At 35.9% G+C, this 18,082-nt stretch overlaps 2 protein-coding genes across 2 annotated transcripts; both read right to left on the minus strand.

The window, feature by feature from the left end:
- Window positions 1–2,350: 2,350 nt before the first annotated feature.
- On the minus strand, window positions 2,351–3,298 carry LOC103109900 (olfactory receptor 4A16-like). Its single transcript, XM_007519019.2, has one exon. The coding sequence runs from the start codon at window positions 3,296–3,298 to the stop codon at window positions 2,351–2,353; it is 948 nt and encodes a 315-aa protein (XP_007519081.2).
- Window positions 3,299–13,016: 9,718 nt separating this feature from the next.
- On the minus strand, window positions 13,017–17,148 carry LOC103109983 (olfactory receptor 4A15-like). The gene is made up of 2 exons (XM_007519124.3): window positions 17,133–17,148; window positions 13,017–13,939 (listed from the first exon to the last, which is right to left on the minus strand). Exons 1-2 carry the CDS (start codon window positions 17,146–17,148, stop codon window positions 13,017–13,019), a joined length of 939 nt encoding a protein of 312 aa, XP_007519186.2.
- Window positions 17,149–18,082: the final 934 nt, after the last annotated feature.

The raw sequence follows: 18,082 nt of genomic DNA on the forward strand, positions 1-18,082 counted from the left end.
GGTGAAGCAGGTCTAAAAGTCTCTACCTTTCCCTCCCCCTCTCTATCTTCCCTTCCTCTCAATTTTTCTCTGGCCTATCCAATTAAAATAAATAAAAATAAAATAAAATAAAACCCTGGAGGCAAAAAAAATTTAAAGAAAACTATATATATAGTAGGAGTATAACAATACAGATTAAGGAGAAAACTGGAACCATCTATCAAAGTGAATAATTAAATATTATACTTAATATCAAGGAATTTCTTTCAGGATATATATAGCAGCACGATGTAAAATATAAAAAAAAAACTGGAGTGGGGGGGTGATAACCAAATGGCCACTAGTTGAATGGATATGTAATCTGTCTGATATTCAACAAAGAATAAAATATACCTGGGAAAATGTTAAGACTAGAGTGAAATGAAGAAACATAATCATATTTTAGTGTTAGCATTATAGATAAAAGATTTAGAAAGCTACATAAAACACAATACACATTTTATAAAGATCTAAGTAAATTAGTTTAAGAATACATTCAAAGATAATTAAGCTATTTTGAACAATGACTAACAAACTAAACTACCTGGAAGGACCATGGGGAGAAGCAGAGGAATATCAGCAGATAAATGTAACAGGTAGTTTTAATGATACTGACATTACTTTAGATCAAAGGCTAGAAAACTTATAATTAAAAAGGTTATATTATTACATGCTCATGTGAAATAAAAATTAAAAATCTAATGTCATAAAAGTAATAAAATCTTCTTTTACTTATAAAAACAAACTCCCATCTACTTTCTCTGACCCATCATGGATGGAGCTAGAAGAAATTATGTTAAGTGAGCTAAGTCAGAAAGATAAAGACAAGTATGGGATGATCCCACTCATAAACAGAAGTTGAGAAAGAAGAACAGAAAGGGAGATTCAAAGCAGGATTTGACTGAATTTGGAGTAGGGAACCAAAGAAAAAACCCTGGGTGGAGGGTGAGGGTGAATGTTCAGTTTCATGGGGGGGTGGGGGGGTGGACAGAGTCTTTTGGTGGTAGGAATGGTGTTTATGTACACTCCTATCAATTTGCAATCATATAAATCATTGTTTAATTAATATGAGAGGGGAACATTGATTGAATATTTCAAAAAAAGAAAAAAAAAAAAAGAAGAAAAGCAAACTCTCAGGGGCCAGGCGGTGTCACAGCTGGTTGAACACTCACATTACAGTGCACAAGGAGACCGGTTCAAGCCCCTGGTCCCCACCTGCAGGGGGAAAGCTTCACAAGTGATGAAGCAGGGCTGCAGGTGTCTCTCTGTCTTTCTCCCTCACTATCTCCTCTCCTCTCTCAACTTCTCTCTGTCTCTATCCAATAATAAATAAATAAATAAAAATAGAAACATGTAAAAGGGGAAAAAAAGAAAAGCAGACTCTCATAAAATATGAATGATATTCCTGACAACATGAAAGTAATTTGGTATACTTCATAGACTGTGAGATAATAGGATACTGCAAGTGAGAAAAAGTTGGTTCTCTGACATAAAATTGGAAAAAATGTTTGTTGTAAAAACAAATCATTATATAATACCAGTAAAAACTAAATTAAACACAACTTTTAGAGAACACGGGATTTATAAAAAAAAAAAAAGAACATTTTAACCTTATCTTCATTTTCATTAAACCAAATTATGTCTAACTGCTTTCTGTCAAATGACAAAAATGCAAATAATAGTAAGGAAAAGCATAAAAATATTTTAACAACTTGCACTGATATGGTTTTCTACCCTCTAATTGGCAAATATAACCTTTTCATCAAAACAATCATCTAAAACTGCCTCACAGTATCTATTTATTTATTTGCCATCAAATTTATTGCAAACATCTCCAATCTTAGTGGTATTTATTTATTTTTAATGGCATTTAAGAACAAAATGTATAATGAAATTACAGGAAATTGTTGTGCTTTAGATTAGCGAACATTGAAGTTTCTTTTTTTTTTTAATATGTGTGTGCCAGGAATCAAACCTAGTGTCTCATACATGCAAAGAATATTCTCTAATACTGATCTAAATCCCCAGATTGAGTATGAAAATGTTTAAAATACTGTTGGACCCAAACTTTTAAGTTTTATGCAAAAGTTCCAAGTTAACTTAGATAAAATACAAAATAATTTAGTTTTATTTAAGTTGTAATGAGGAAAAAATATTTGTAATTTTAATCCATTATCCAGAAATTCTCTATTCCACTGATTTAAGCCTCAAAGTACAATTTATTTACTAGTTTATTCTGTTATATAAACAAAATCTCTAGAGATTCCATTTGACTAGTAATCATTCATTATGTGAATTCCGTTTCTGTTTGTTGCTTCACAATTATGAACCATTAGTGTGGGTAACAGATTCTGTTTCTACCTGTAGTTAAGTTTTCACACCACAATTTTTCCATAGCACTTATCATTTCTGAATTTCTCAAGCTGTATATTAATGGATTCAGCATGGGTGTAATAATAGTGAAAAACACAGTAAGAGATTTATCAATAGAAAAGGTAGAAACAGGCCTAACATATGTAAAGATACAGGGAACAAAAAAGAGAACCACTACTGTGATGTGGGAAATGCAGGTAGACAAGGCTTTGAGCCTCCCTTCTTGACCATGAGTTTTGAGGGAATTTAGAATGACCCCATAGGAGATGAGAAGAAGGACAAAGATGACTGTACAGATGACTCCACCATTGGCCACCATAGCAATGCCTATAAAGTAGGTGTCAGTGCAGGCAAGTTCTAGTAATGGGTATATCTCACAGATGAAATGATCAATGACATTTGGACCACAAAAGGGGAGGTTGTACACAAAGAGAAGTTGAACCACAGAGTGCAAAAATCCTCCAACCCAAGACACCACCAAGAGCCGGATGCAAATGTTCTGATTCATGATGGTCAGATAGTGGAGTGGCTTACAGATGGCCACATAGCGGTCATAGGCCATCATCACTAGGAGGAAGACCTCAGCACCCCCAAAAAAATGTGCTATAAAGAGCTGCCCCATGCAAGCTGAGAAGGAGATTGTCCTCTTATCATGAAGCAAGTCAGTAATCAGTTTGGGTGAAAAGACAGTGGAATAAACAGCATCCATGAGTGAGAGGTAGGCAAGGAAGAAGTACATGGGGGAGCCCAGGGCAGGGCTGGCAAACACAGTCACCACAATGAGCAGGTTGCCCACCATCGTCACCACATAGATGAGTAGAAACATGACAAATAATACTGTTTCCCACTTAGGATCCTGACTGAGTCCAAGGAGAATAAATTCTGTCACATTGTTACTATGTCCCATTTACTCTTCCAGATCTATTTCAGGAATGAGAGTTCAGGAGAACAGGACCTGTAATGACAGTAAGATCAGTGCTGTGGATTATTCATTATGCAATAAAGCACCTCTTCATCACTGAATCTTCTAGAACGGTTTATATACAGTACATTCAGTGAATGTCTGCTGAGTTTTTCAAGCATCATTATGCCATGACTTAGAAAGACCATGTTCAGCAGAGAAGCAATTACTGAAGCTAGACCTCCCACCTTCTGCACCCAATAAACATCTTTGGTTCATTCTTCCAGAGGGATAAAGAAAAGGAAAGCTTCTAATGAAGAGGAAGGGATACAGAACTCTGGTGGTGGGAATTGTATGAAATTGTACCCTTCTTATCCCACAATCTTTTTTTTTTTTTTTTTTAGGAGAACCACTGCCATTTTTACTGGAGGGAATGGGGACACAGAACTCCGATGGTGGGAACTGTGTGGAATTCTACCTGTTATTTTTTTTTTTATTTAAGAAAGGATTAATTAACAAAACCATAGGGTAGGAGGGGTACAACTCCACATAATTCCCACCGCCCAATCTCCATATCCCACCCCCTCCCCCAACAATCTTATAGATCATTATTAAAACACTAAATAAACAAATAAATAAATAATCAAACACAAGAAATTCTGTCTGCTTAGCTGATTTTGTATTATTTACAAGAAATTCTATCTCTAAGGTTAAGTGACTGTTCACTAAAGCAGAGTATAATTTATTGGAGACCCAACAGTTAGTCACACATTATTGAATCTATATATAAATTGTGTCAGAATTTTGGCATAGAATTCAACCAGTATCAACAGATAAAAGGGTTACTGCTCTCAATTAACTTAGTCTGTGGTTTTGATATTAAATGCTAAATGATTGGCATGGAGTCTGTCCTTTGAGTTGGTGGTATTCATAGAGAACACCTTTACAAAACCAACAATGTAGCATCAAAAATAATACCTCTTCTGGACTGACTCAATGTAATAGTAATACTAACAGATATTTTGTTCTTCATGTCTCAAAGAATAATAATTATTAATATCTCATTATACCTCAAGAAACTAGAATTTGAAGTATTTAAATAATTTCCAAATTTTCACCACATTTGTCCAATAGCAATTACTTAGTCTGACCCTGTGATTTAGCTATTTACATTTACCTTTGCTGTTCCACTTGGTATTTTATTCAAAACTTTTTGGGGTAAACTAGATAGTGAGTAGGAAAAGATAGTTTCAAATTATTTTTGTTACTAAGATACCAAATTATTAGCATTATTACTATTTATTTTATTTATTTATTCATCTTTTTAACAGAGCAGAGCATTGTTCAGTTCTGGCATATGATGGTGCTGAGGACTGAATCTGGGACCTTTGGTGCCTCAGGGATGAAAGTCTTGTTGCATAACTATTGTGCTATCTCCCCCTGTTCTAAAGATAAATACCAAACAAGAGAGCTAAAGCACAGTGGAAGTTATTCTACTGACAAGGCTTCTCTGGTACTGAGAATACTCTAAAAGAAGACTTCAATATCTGGATTTCAAAATGAAACAAGGGAGTTAAGGGAAATATTCAAGTTCTGTCTAAAAAGGCATGGAATGGCTCATTGTCTAAATGTCATCTGCTCCTGAAAGCCACTTTTTTTCCATTTAGTTGCCATTGTCATTATTGTTATTGCTGTTGTTTTTGGATAGGACAGAGAGAAACTGAGAGAGGTATAGAAGACAGGGAGAGGGAGAGAAAGACGCCTTCAGACCTGCTTCACTGCTTTTGAAGAGACTCCCCTCTCCTGTACGTGACAAACCAAGGGCTCCAACCCAGTCCTTATGCAGGTCCTTGCATTTCGAGCCATGTGCGCTTAACACACTGCACTACCACCCAGTCCCCATTCTCAATGTTTTTAAGGCTGCTCATTGCAAGTCCAATGGATTGAATGAGATGATCTATAAATCTTTCTAGTCCAGCTCCCACAGCCTATGTATAATGCTCTAACTTATTCTAAATCTTGATGGATTTCTTTCTTAGTTTTTTAATTACTGAGTAAAAAAAAAAAAAAACCCAAGCTTATTATTTCTACACCATAGTCAATGGAATTTCATAATTGCAGAGACCAAGTAATGACTACAAAGTTCTCATTTGGTGAAAATCTTTAACATGCATAGTATTCTTGGAAAGAAATGGCAGAGTGGTGATGAATAACGGACTATCTGTAGCCGCTGTGTCTCTGTGGGAATTCCAGCTTCACCTCTTATTATTTAGGTGACCTTGGGCAACTCCATCAACTGCCTTTGAGACTCAGATTCTTCTTATTAAAATGCGGATATCAACAATGCCTAGCTCTTAATGCTGTAGTTTTATTACAAATAAAGTCATAGTGTAACCCATGACACTTCATAAGAGCCCTATACATGATAATTATTAATGTTATTTTATATTTAACTAAAATCACAGTTTCAGAAATAAATCATAGAGGGGCCAGGTGGTGGTGCACCTGGTTGAGCGTATATGTTACAATGTGTAAGGACCCAGGTTCAAGCCCTCAGTCCTCACCTGCAGAGGGAAAGCTATGCAAGTGGTGAAGATGTGACTCTCTTTCTCCTTAATTTCTGACTGTTTCTATCCAATACTAAATAAAGATAATAAAACATTTTAAAGAAAAAAAGAAATAAATCATATAAATCATTGTCAGCCTGAATAGAAATAAAAGTCTTAGGTAAAATGACAACTTTGCCTATAGCACGTGAACCCATTCCTGGGCATAGTACATAATACAATTAGATTTTGCAATATAGAAATTGTATAATTAGTTGTATAATAGCAGTGATATTTACCTAAAATGGAATGTATTTAGATTTAGCAAGGAGGATCAACACCAATATTTGTTTTAAATTTTAATAAAAAGATTATAAAATCAAAAAGGAGAAAGTATACATAAGCAGTGAAAACCACAAGCAATAAAAATAAGAGTTTGGTGATAAAGAAGAATTAGTATTTACAGAGTCTTCAGAAAGATTCCAAGTACCAGAAATCCAGTCACCAGAGCCTACCAGCAACTACCCAGTAAATATCCACAACAAATAAACATAGAGAATATTAAGTAAAGAAAAGGCTAAAACAAAAGAGACCAGAGAACCTATACTTGATCATAAAAGCAAAATTAAACAAGAGAAGGGGATTGTTACTATTGGTACAAATACAAATGCTTCATTTACTGGTCAGGAAAAATACAATTTCAACTTCAATATAGAAAAGTTGATTTCATATCCATATACTTGACAATGGAGGGCAGTGCCTATAATTGGGGATAATGTGCTAAATATATTGTTAAAGCTCACAATAACAAAATACCCTCTATATTACTTTACAATTACAGTTCCAAATCACCCTGGGTGACAATAATCAAGCTACTTTTGCTGAGTGTGATTTTATTATGAATTTGTACAGATATTGATGCTATGAAAATTTAAGATTTGCCAATAGGAAGCCACATTATTTCAAGAAAAATATATGTGTTTATTCCTTTAGATTCTGTCAATCTTGATAAGTCTTTTTTATTTTCCCTTTTGTTGCCCTTGTTTTATTGTTGTAGTTATTATTGTTGTTGTCATTGTTGTTGGATAGGACAAAGAGAAATAAAGAGTGAAGGGAAGACAGACAGAAAGAGAGAAAGAGAGACACCTGCAGACCTGCTTCAATGCCTGTGAAGCAACTCCCCTGCAGGTGGTAGTCAGGGGCTCGAAATGGGATCCTTGTGCTGGTCCTTGCGCTTTGCGCCACGTGTACTTAACCCGCTGCACTACCATCCGACTCCTGAAGTCATTTTTAAAATTAACTAACTTAAATGCCTGCAAGTAACTATAAATATTGATATATCCTGTCATATTAGCTAGAGCCTGAACCAAAATTATGAATCATTAGCTATCCACAATACATTGTTTCTCTTTGCTACATGGCAAAGCTACAGGCTGTTATACCAAACCAAATACATTTTGTTTATCGTGGCTAAATTCTGTTTTGCTAGCTTAAGTTTGTTCATTCAGATTTAGCCAATCAAATATAAGGCATTTACATCATTCACTATACTTTAACATATCAGGAATTTTCAGTAAGTATCCCTGTAGTTTGTTTCAAGCACTTACCTTTTGAGTTTTTTCCTTAGTCTATAAAGTCAGTGCTTCTTTCATGAGGACCAACTATAGATGTTAGTAAGTACATATATGCATGTATTTAGATGCATATAGAATATAAAGACACTTAAATACAATGTAAATATATCTACTGTGCAGAGAAAGACAAAATCATCAGCTGTTGGGAAATTGTCTTCAACGAAAATCAAAGCTATTAGTTCACATAACTATGTAAACATTAGCCCAACTAGTAAAAATTAACTTAAGATCATTATTTGCCAATACAAAAAAATTTAAATACCAAACTTAATTACTTAAAAGATTTTTTTCCAGCCATTTAACAGTAAGGCAACCAAAAATTACACCTCTTTCTGTGACTAAAAAAGATGTGATTTTAACAGTATGTTATAGCAATAGCTGAGTGCTCTTACACATAGTGGAACCCTTAAGCCTTTTAATTCAAATAATTTATTCCTAATTACACTCATCCCATAATGCCTCTACTTCCATTCAATTCCATTCCAGATAACTGTCAACTTTCATTCTTCTCCAAGCAATGAAGGATAGCGATCTATGGAAAACATAACAAGATAATATCTATAAGTTAGACACCAATTAAAAGAAGATTCCTGTCTGGTCAGAAACTTGAGTTTTAAAAAACCTCTTGGAGCATTCTCTCAGAAAAAAACATTGTTCCTCTTCTATCTGTGAACAGTCTCTAGCTTTATATATTGTTACTGTTATCCCAGAGAATATAAGATTGCTATAATTCATCGGCATCTTGGGAACCAGTTCAAGTGATATAATTCTTGTTGACAGTTTTTTTTTTTTTCTCCAAAAATCCCTAGAGATAAAAGATTTGGGTTTTACCGAGAAAGAGCAATAAAAAGTTAAATATATGAAAAGCCATAAATTTGAAAAAATGAATAAACAATAATGCATGAGCTCCATACTAGAAAATCTAGAGCTAAAACTAATTTAAGTCAAATGAAAGAAAAAGTAGTGGCAGGCTCCCTTATGAAATCATGTCCTGAAAAAACATGATCCTTCCTCTAGTTTTAAGACTCTCCTTTCAAGATTCCCTAACACCGAATTTCAAAGAACCCTAGGCTGGTGAAGTTTGATGCTGATATATCTGTTTGCTTTTTATGTTTTCCTCTTCAGATTGAAATAGAGAGACAGAGTGAATATGAAAGAGACTCAGCAAAAAAGCTTCCTTCAATGTGGTAGGGGTGGGCTCAAACTTTGGAATGCATGCATGACAAAATAGTACACTACCCAAGTGAGCTATTTCACAGATACAATATTCCAGTTATTTTTTAAAAGAGAAAAAAAATCACAGTTGTTTACATCTTGATTAGAATTCATGTTGCTAATCAAGGCTTGAGTCTGTCTTCTGGATTCAACCTGATAATGATCATTCACTCAGTCCCTTAACTTCAGTCCAGTGTCAACTAAGTAAGAGATGCTCTTACTCATAGGCAGAATTTAAGAAACAAAGACAGAAAGTGAAAACAAAGTAAAGCTTGGAGAGGGTTTTCGGTACTGCATCAAAGCAAAGGACTCTGGTAGAGTTGGGAGAGGGGCTATGGGGCCCTTTCGGGTCCTGATGCAGGATGGTAGAAAAGGACTTAAGTTGGGGGTGAGAGTATTTTGCAAACACCTATCATGGGAGAATGAGAAACTGAATCCATGTGTCAACAGCTGTACTGCAGATGGTTGAAAGTATTCAAGAACTATCAAGGTATCAAACATTTATAGGGCCAACATTTTATTTTCCAACAATTATTTATTCATTGATTTAAAAATTATATATTATAACATTACAGTATATATCATTGTGTTAATATATAATTATGTATACATTATATAAAATTAATACTATGTATTATTAAAATATTTCTTTTTTATGTATTGGGATAGGGACAGTGAGAAACCAACAGGAAAGATGGAGTGAGAGAAATACCTGCAGCACTACTTCACTAATCTCAAAGTTCCCTTCCTGAATATGAGGATTGGGGGATTGAACCCAGATCCTAAACCACTGTAACATGTACACTCAACCAGCTATACCACTGCCTGGTCCTGGACTAATATTTTGGGAAGGAAGTCACAGAATACTACTTTCTAGGTTCTTCCACATCATGTGTTAACAAGATTTCATCTTTTTTTTCTAACGCATTACATTCTCTGTGTATGACTACAGGACCAGGCCAGCCAGTGTGCTACTGGAAGGAGTGGGCAGCCCCATGTGAAATAAAAACACTTTGCTGCCAACTCGTACTAGTTCTCATTTCGCGGAGATCACAGAATGAAGATGGAATACAAGATTGGCCCATTCAGTTTCAGGATATGGGAGAAATTTGTGTGGCTTGCTTTTTCACACCTGGAAAAGCCAGGTCACACATCTGCTTGATAAAACAACAGTGCTCCTCTTTTTTATTAATTTAACAACTTATGCATATGTTTTTTTTTCTGTAATGATGCTATGATCTCTGAATATATAAACTTGTTAAAGGGCTGGGAGACAGCATAATAGCTAGACAAGAAATCTTTCATCTCTGAGGTTCTGAGATCCCAGTTTCAATCCCCAGCACCATCATAAGCCAGAGCTTTGTTACTGTCTCTCTGTATCTCTCATTAAATTGATTAAATGAGCAAATAAATAAACAAATAATCTCATTTTTAATAGAGTATTCCAAATTATCCTGATAGGGACCAAAAAAACAAACAAAATGAGTAGAATGCTTTCAATGTGCAACTTGGATATATAAATGTGATGTGAATGTCATGTAATCTGAATGGCAGATAACAAGACATTACACTAAGTCAAACAAAGTCACTAGAGTGATCGTAACTAATGTGATTTTGGGGTGTGTGTGTGTGTGTGTGCGTGCAGTGATGCACAACGGAAAATTTTAAAGGCACCCTCAATGAAACAAATTCAATTAAAAAAAAAAAGTTGGACAATAAACACAAAGCAGAACTTGGACTGGAGTTAGTATATTGCATCAAAGTAAAATACTAGGGCTAGGGGAGAGGGTTCAGGTCCTGGGACTTGATGGCAGAGGTGGACCTAGTGGGGGTTGTATTGTTCTGTGGAAATGTTATTCATGTACAAACTATTGTATCTAACTGTTGACTGTAAACCATTAATCCCCCAATTAAGAAATAAAAATAATACTTTTATAGATTTAGTAGGAAGCAACAGGTTTGCAGTAGATATACAGAACTCCAGCCATGACTCTGGTGGCAATTTAAGAGGAAAGTAATCCGCATGTGTTGATAATAAATATAAAAATCAGAACATAAAGTTTTTCATAAAGTGTGATTTATCAGTGAGTAAGATTCATTCTCCTATAGCCTTATGACATTATACACCCTAGTCACATAAAGGAGGTAGTATTATGAGTTTATTTTTAACCTTTATTTTAAGATATATATAATTTCATATGAGAAAGGGTGTGTCTCATCAGAGTGAGAAAGACACCATTACCACCACTCTGATGAAAGTGATAATGGGGGCAAAGATTCAGGCATGCAAATCCTGTGATTATAGAAATAACTCATTAAGCTATTTCCCCAGTTGCTCATAATTTCTTTGACTATTTTATCCCTACAATGTTAGACACAGAGAATATCTTGATTCTAGCCATAGAGAAGGGGAATTTTATAAATGAGGTCTTGCCGAACAATACAATACATTCTGACCACTGTATTATCAAATATTCCACATCCTGTTAGTACAATGTAGATAGCATATATTGTCCACATCTTCCTTGAAAATAATTTCATCTAAATATTTACTACCAGTTCTTATGTTCATATCTGTAGTTTGTGACTTATGAATTAGGCTAGTTTTTACATGGGAGAGGCAGGACTTGGATTCTTATCCCTGAAATTAAACAGAAATATTGACAAATAGAAGATATACCAGACATTCTAGGGAGTGGGGGCTTGAAGCCAGGTCCTTGCTCATGGTAACGTATGCATTCATACCACCACCCGGCCTCCTATTTTTACATCTGCACTACTTCATATATTAATGTGTCATCTTTATGTAAATATAACAACAAACAAAATTGATGTATTTGAGGAGATAATGTGATTTCCCAATCAGGAAAATGAAGTAAGATTTTAACTATTTTTCTTCATATTTCCTTTGATTATTCAATTTTCATTCCATACTTAGCCTCTTTAAGATCAATATTTGAATATTGAAAGATAAACATCTTCAGTGGTTAAGCAATATGAACAAATTATGAAGTTACATACAGATGTAAAAATAGGGGGTTGGGGGCAAGGAGTTGGCACACGTAGCTGAACATTACAACAAGCAAGGGCCTGGCTCTAAGTCCCCACTAACCACCTGCAGAGGGACCCTTCACAAGTGGTATAGAAGGTCTCCAGGTATCTATCTTTCTCTCTTCCTCTCTATCTCTGCCACCCCTTTCTATTTCTGTCATCAAATCTTAAAAAGGAATAAAATAAAAGGCCACTAGAAGTGGTGGATTTGTATCAACAGCACCAAGGAGCCCCAACATAGCTCACTTGGGCCAGTACCTGCTTTGTCATGATGGCGTCCAAGGCTCCAGCCCAGGCCCAAAACACTAGAGGAAGCTTCAGTGCTCCTACTTTCTGGTTTTTGTTGTTTGTTTGTTTGTTTGTTTTGTTTTGTTTTGTTTTGTTTTGTTTTAACCAGAGTACTGCTCAGCTGGGGATTGAACCTAGGACTTTGGAGCCTCAGGCATGAGAGACTCTTTGCATAACCATTATGCTATCTACTCCTGCCCTTTCTTCCTCTTTCTATTTCGAAACCTCTCCCCAAAGTGGTAAAAACCTGGTGACAACAAAGAAGATACATAAAAATAACATATATAATTGAAATGTTAATGTGAATTTTCATTCTGTGAGTAGAAGCAAACCACATTTTGTGTCTTAGTTCTTGGCTTTCTTTTTTTTAATGGACTTACCATGGAGTTAGAAAGCTAAGTTTTAAGAGCACAGCTTCACATCTCTGTATTGATACATGTATATTAGTATACATGACATTGCACCCATATCACTAAAGTTCTGATTTTGCAATTTTAATGATTTCTATAATATTTAAAAACAGATCATAGAAACATGAAAGAAATATTCCATATAAAAATAATTGCATTTTAATTGATATTAACAGTAATATAATTCATTACATGAAACTAATATATACTCTCAGAAGACATTTTCTACACAAAATATATGAATTTCCCAATAAATTCTTGTAATCTTTAAAATTTTGATCAAAGAAAGCATTTATGTAATAAGTGTTTTTTTTCTCTTTAGAAAAAGATTTATTTAGTAGTAGGAGAGAGAACCAGAGTATCACAGTGGCATATAGGAAACTGAGGAACAAACTTTGGGCCTCACAAAGGGTTTGCAAGTCCTGCCATCTACTGCAGTGCCACCTGCTCAGTCTCAATGAATGCTTCTCCTCATGACTCATTTCTTAACCACTAGGAGGGATTCACTGCAATGAAACACACTGCACTTCTGAGAAAACCAAGTTCTTCACAGAAATCAGGAATACATTTCAATTCCACCTCATTTTCTTTTCCTGGTCCAAAGCTTCCTCATGGCAGTTTTCATCTCTGCATTTCTCAGAGTATAAATCAGGGGGTTCAACATGGGAGTTACAACAGTATAAAACACAGTCAAGGACTTATCAATAGGTAAAGTAGAAGGAGGTCTCACATACATGAAGATACAGGGGACAAAGAATAGAACCACCACAGTAATATGGGAGCCACAGGTGGACAAGGCTTTACGCCTCCCTTCCTGACTGAGATTCTTCAGTGAATACAGAATGACCCCATAGGAGATAAGTAAAAGCATAAAGATCACCACACAAATTGCCCCATCATTGGCAACCACAGTGAGGCCGATAATGTAGGTGTCCGTACAGGCAAGTTTCAATAAGGGATACATGTCACAAATAAAGTGGTCAATGACATTGGGGCCACAAAACGGAAGGTTGTAAACAAACAGAAGTTGAACTACAGCATGTAAAAACCCTCCAACCCAGGCTAACAGCAGCAGAAGCACACACACCCGTTGGTTCATGATGGTCAGATAGTGCAGGGGTTTGCAGATGGCCACATAGCGGTCATACGCCATGACCACCAGGAGTAAAATCTCAGCACCACCAAATAAGTGTCCTATAAAAAGCTGGGTCATGCAGGCTTGGAAGGAAATGGTTTTCTTCTCATACAGTAAGTCTATAATCATATTGGGGGTGACTGTCGTAGAATAGACAGCATCCATGAATGATAAATAACCAAGGAAGAAATACATCGGGGCATCCAGGCTGGGGCTGACCACCACAGTCACCACAATGAGCAAGTTGCCCACCATTGTCACAATGTAGATGAGCAGGAACACAATAAATAGGACTCTCTGGCCCTGGATGCTCTGAGTGAGCCCCAAGAGGACAAACTCAGTCACATTGTTCCTTTGTTCCATAAGTTCTTATGTAAGCCTTATTTTAGCATTCAGGACAAAATTACTTGTAAGTGTAATTATTACTAAGGACTTCTTTAGCTCTTAAGATTTGTTTATTCATTCAATATTTAAGTGTGATGATCAATTATGTTCAGAAAATGTGTAAGAAACAACCCTGCTTAAAATATGACTTCTAATCTCAGAAAATTAATAGACTAATAGAAAGGCAGGTATTAAGATATGCATGTGTGAAAAGAACAAATAAATAAATAAACAAATGGGTTGCTACAACTAACCTTCTACTTGGAGAGTAATACAATTTTACAGATACATAAAAATATCATGAAAGATTAAAATTGATTAAAAATTTAGTAAAAACTTAAACTAGATTTGCCTTACATCTTCAAAGAAGACAATATATGCAGAAAAAGGGTAGGAAAATCTACTTAACTAAGCATCAAAATGCCAAATATTTGTTATTTCACAATTGTTTTTGTCTATTTTGATTTGATATTATCAGGACGCTGCTCAGCCTTGGCATATGGTGGTGCTGGGGTGGTGAAAGACCATTATACTCTCTCCCAGACCCTGCATTTGACAGAAGTTTCAATTAAATATTTAGAAGAAAAGCATAAACACTTTATAGAGGAGATAGACAAAATTTGTCTGATGGGAATGTTTGTATATAGAAGACATACAAGCAGATATTATCTAAAGCAGTCAAAGAACTCTAAGCAATTAACAAATTAAAGACAACCAAGAAAAGTATAGAAAGCAGTAAGTGGTGTAATTTTACATCTAAATAGTCAGTAAGGACATTTCTGAAATGGCCCAACAAACAGAAAAACAGGAACTAAAGACAAGCTTCCTTACTAACTAATGCAGATCTCGACCTCTTGAAAGTTGCTTCATCAAGTTCTTCAGATGCATTATGATTCTTTAATTTTAACAAACTAGCAAATATTAACTCTAGGTCCTATCATTTGAAATTATCATGAAAAATTTGAAATATTTGACCATTAAATTATTCTATTCAAGTTACACTTGAATTTGTTGTTTTTTTAAAAAAAATACCAATATTAGAAAAGACAAATTATCTTGGACCTTTATAATCTGCAAATATCTAAGAGTACTAAAGTCTGAGCCAGCCCCCAAATGTTCCAATATCATGAAGGATCTCAAACACTGTAGATTATAAGAAACACAGAGTGACTTTTAAGCAACTTAATTCTTTATTACTATTATTATTTTTTAATATTTATTTATTCATTTCCTTTTGTTGTCCTTCTTGTAGTTAGTATTGTTGTTGCTACTGATGTCGTTGTTGTTGAATAGGACAGAGAGAAATGGAGAGAGGAGGGGAAGACAGAGAGGGGGAGAGAAAGACAGACACCTGCAGACCTGCTTCATCGCTTTGAAGTCGCTTTGAAGCTACTCCCCTGCAGGTGGAGAGCTGGGGGCTCCTTAAGCGGGTTCTTGCCCTTTGCCACCTGCACTTAACCCGCTGTGCTACCGCCCAACTCCCAAGCAACTTAATTCTTATACCACTAATCTACAAAATATAAATATTTCTATAAACCTATATTAATACTTTCTGGGATACCTGGACAAGGAGAGAGACATTCAATCCGCCTCCTAAGCTAAGGCACCATCTTCTTTGTCCCTTGCACACTGACGCCATCTATGTGAACGCATAGAGTGAGATAATACACACCCAGTCGATGACTCCTTTATTATTTCCAGGTGGCCAGCTCATTAAAACTTGAGGGAAATCTTAATTCCTGGAAAGATGAATTTGCATTTCACATTTGGAGAAAAAAATTATCATATAATCATATAAAATTGTCTTTTACATTACTGAGATCTTTAAAATAAAAATAAAAATCCAACAGCCTTAAAAAGTATAAATAAAAAAGACTCCCAAGTGATCACAGTGGATAGAATATTCCCTTTAAAAATGTCAAATCTACATTTTGAGATGAAGCACTACATTCTTTGTCTCTTTAGTCCCACCTGTGAGTGAGGTCATCTGCTATTTGTTGTTCTCCTTCTTATTTATTGCACTTAATATGATTTCTTCAAGTTATACTGATACTGTAGCAAAAAAAAACATTATTTCTTGAAGATGATTTGGCATAGGAAACAAAGAAATTAAAAATACATGTTGAAATTTTATATATGGTCTGTTGCAACAGACTAGCAGAGTATAAAAATGGAGAGGTAGAAGGGGTAAAGGTGGGGTTTGGCCAGTGATATTAAAAAATTGACAGTTTGATTGAGGGTGCAATGTGCTGATATCTATCATGGGAAAATGTAAAACTGTACATGTGACAACAGTCCGAAAGACCATCATTTCCCTCAATAGAGCAAAGGCAATCAATCAAAAAGAGCCTGCATTCTAGGAGTGAAAAATAAAAACTGGGGGCTGGACAATGCTGCCTCTGGTTGAATCCATAAGGACACATGTTAGGATCCGAGTCCAAGCTTCCAGTTGCCGGGAGGGGGGGGGGGTCACCAGCACTGCAGCTATTCTGCAGCTATTTTTCTTCCTCCCTCCCTATTTCCCCTTTCCCTCCCAATTTCTCTCTGTACAGTTAAAAATATGAACTGGGAGTCAGGCAGGAGTGCATCAGGTTAAGCACACGTGGTGCAAAGCACAAGGAATGGCATAAGGATCCTGGTTTGAGTCCCCGGCTCCCCACCTGCATGGGAGTCGCTTCACAAGTTGTGAAGCAGGTCTGCAGGAGTCTTTCTCTCCCCCTCTCTGTTTTTCCCCTCCTCTCTCCATTTTTCTCTGTTCTTTCCAACAACAATGACATCAGTAATAACTACAACAATACAGGGCAACAAAAGGGAATAAATATTAAAAATATGAACTGAAATATTTACTGAAATGTATATTTTATGTCAATGAAAGTGAGATAACTTTTACAACATTTTTATTATTATTATTATTACCTAACAATTATAATGACCTGTTTTTTTAAAAGATTGCTTGCTTATTTAATTACTTATTTATTATTGGATAAAGACAAAGATATTGAGAAAGATAAGGAGACAGAGAGATAGAGAGACACTTGCATCCCTGCCTCACTACTTGTGAAGCTTTCCACTGCAGGGTCTTGAACCTGGGTCCTCACACACAGTAATGTATGCTCTTTTTTTTTTTTTTGCCTCCAAGGTTATTGCTGGGGCTCAGTGCCTGCACCATGAATTCACTGCTCCTGGAGGCCATTTTCTCCCCATTTTGTTGCCCTTGTTGTGGTTATTATTGTTGTTGTTGATGTCGTTCGTTGTTGGATAGGACAGAGAGAAATGGAGAGAGGAGGGGAAGACAGAGAGGGGGAGAGAAAGATAGACACCTGCAGACCTGCTTCACCGCCTGTGAAGCGACTCCCCTGCAGGTGGGGAGCCGGGGGCTCGAACCGGGATCCTTACGCCGGTCCCTGCGCTTTGCGCCACATGCGCTTAACCCACTGTGCTACCTCCCAACCCCCGTGATGTGTGCTCTTAACCAGGTGTACCACCTGGCCCCTTAACAATCTGTTTTTATCAGGCATAGTTGAATTTTGCCTTACCTGAAACATGGAGAATCATTTCATATAAATTCTTTATTATGCTTTGAGGTCATCAGTCAATTTTCTGAAAATTCCAGCCATGTGAATACCAATCCAGACAAACATGATGTGAGGTCAGGACAAGCACTTTGCCTGCATTTGAGTTGCTGAGTCACTGGCACTGTGCCTTTCCAAAGGTGATTCTTTCTAATTAAATTCACCGGGAACTATCCATGACTCTGATGGTAGGCTTTGCATCTCCAGAGATGCCACCAAGATAATCATCATGTTGAACAAGACTTTCAGAATCATGTTCTCTGGGGACAAAATAACAAAATAAAGACCTGAAGTCAAATCACCAAAAGGGATAAGTCCAGTGGGTAAAAATACCAATTTTAATTTTCTTTTTTTAATCATGATCTTCAGAATTGGCCAATCTGCTAACTATACTACTGTAGGTAACATTCAAACTGACTCCCAGAAGATGTTGACAGTTACAGAGTAACTCCTTAACACTTGATTCTAATGCAAGTAGCACAGAATTTCCCCCTAAAATAAGGGTCTGGAGTTTGACCAGTACTTTCTACACAGTTAGCTAAGAGTACCTGTGTT

Source organism: Erinaceus europaeus, chromosome 17 (assembly GCF_950295315.1).
Source record: "Erinaceus europaeus chromosome 17, mEriEur2.1, whole genome shotgun sequence".
NCBI lineage: Eukaryota > Metazoa > Chordata > Mammalia > Eulipotyphla > Erinaceidae > Erinaceus > Erinaceus europaeus.

What these genes read in the sequence shown, in the direction of transcription:
- LOC103109900 (XM_007519019.2), bottom strand. Translation starts at nt 3,298, where the DNA reads ATGGGACATAGTAACAATGTGACAGAATTTATTCTCCTTGGACTCAGT.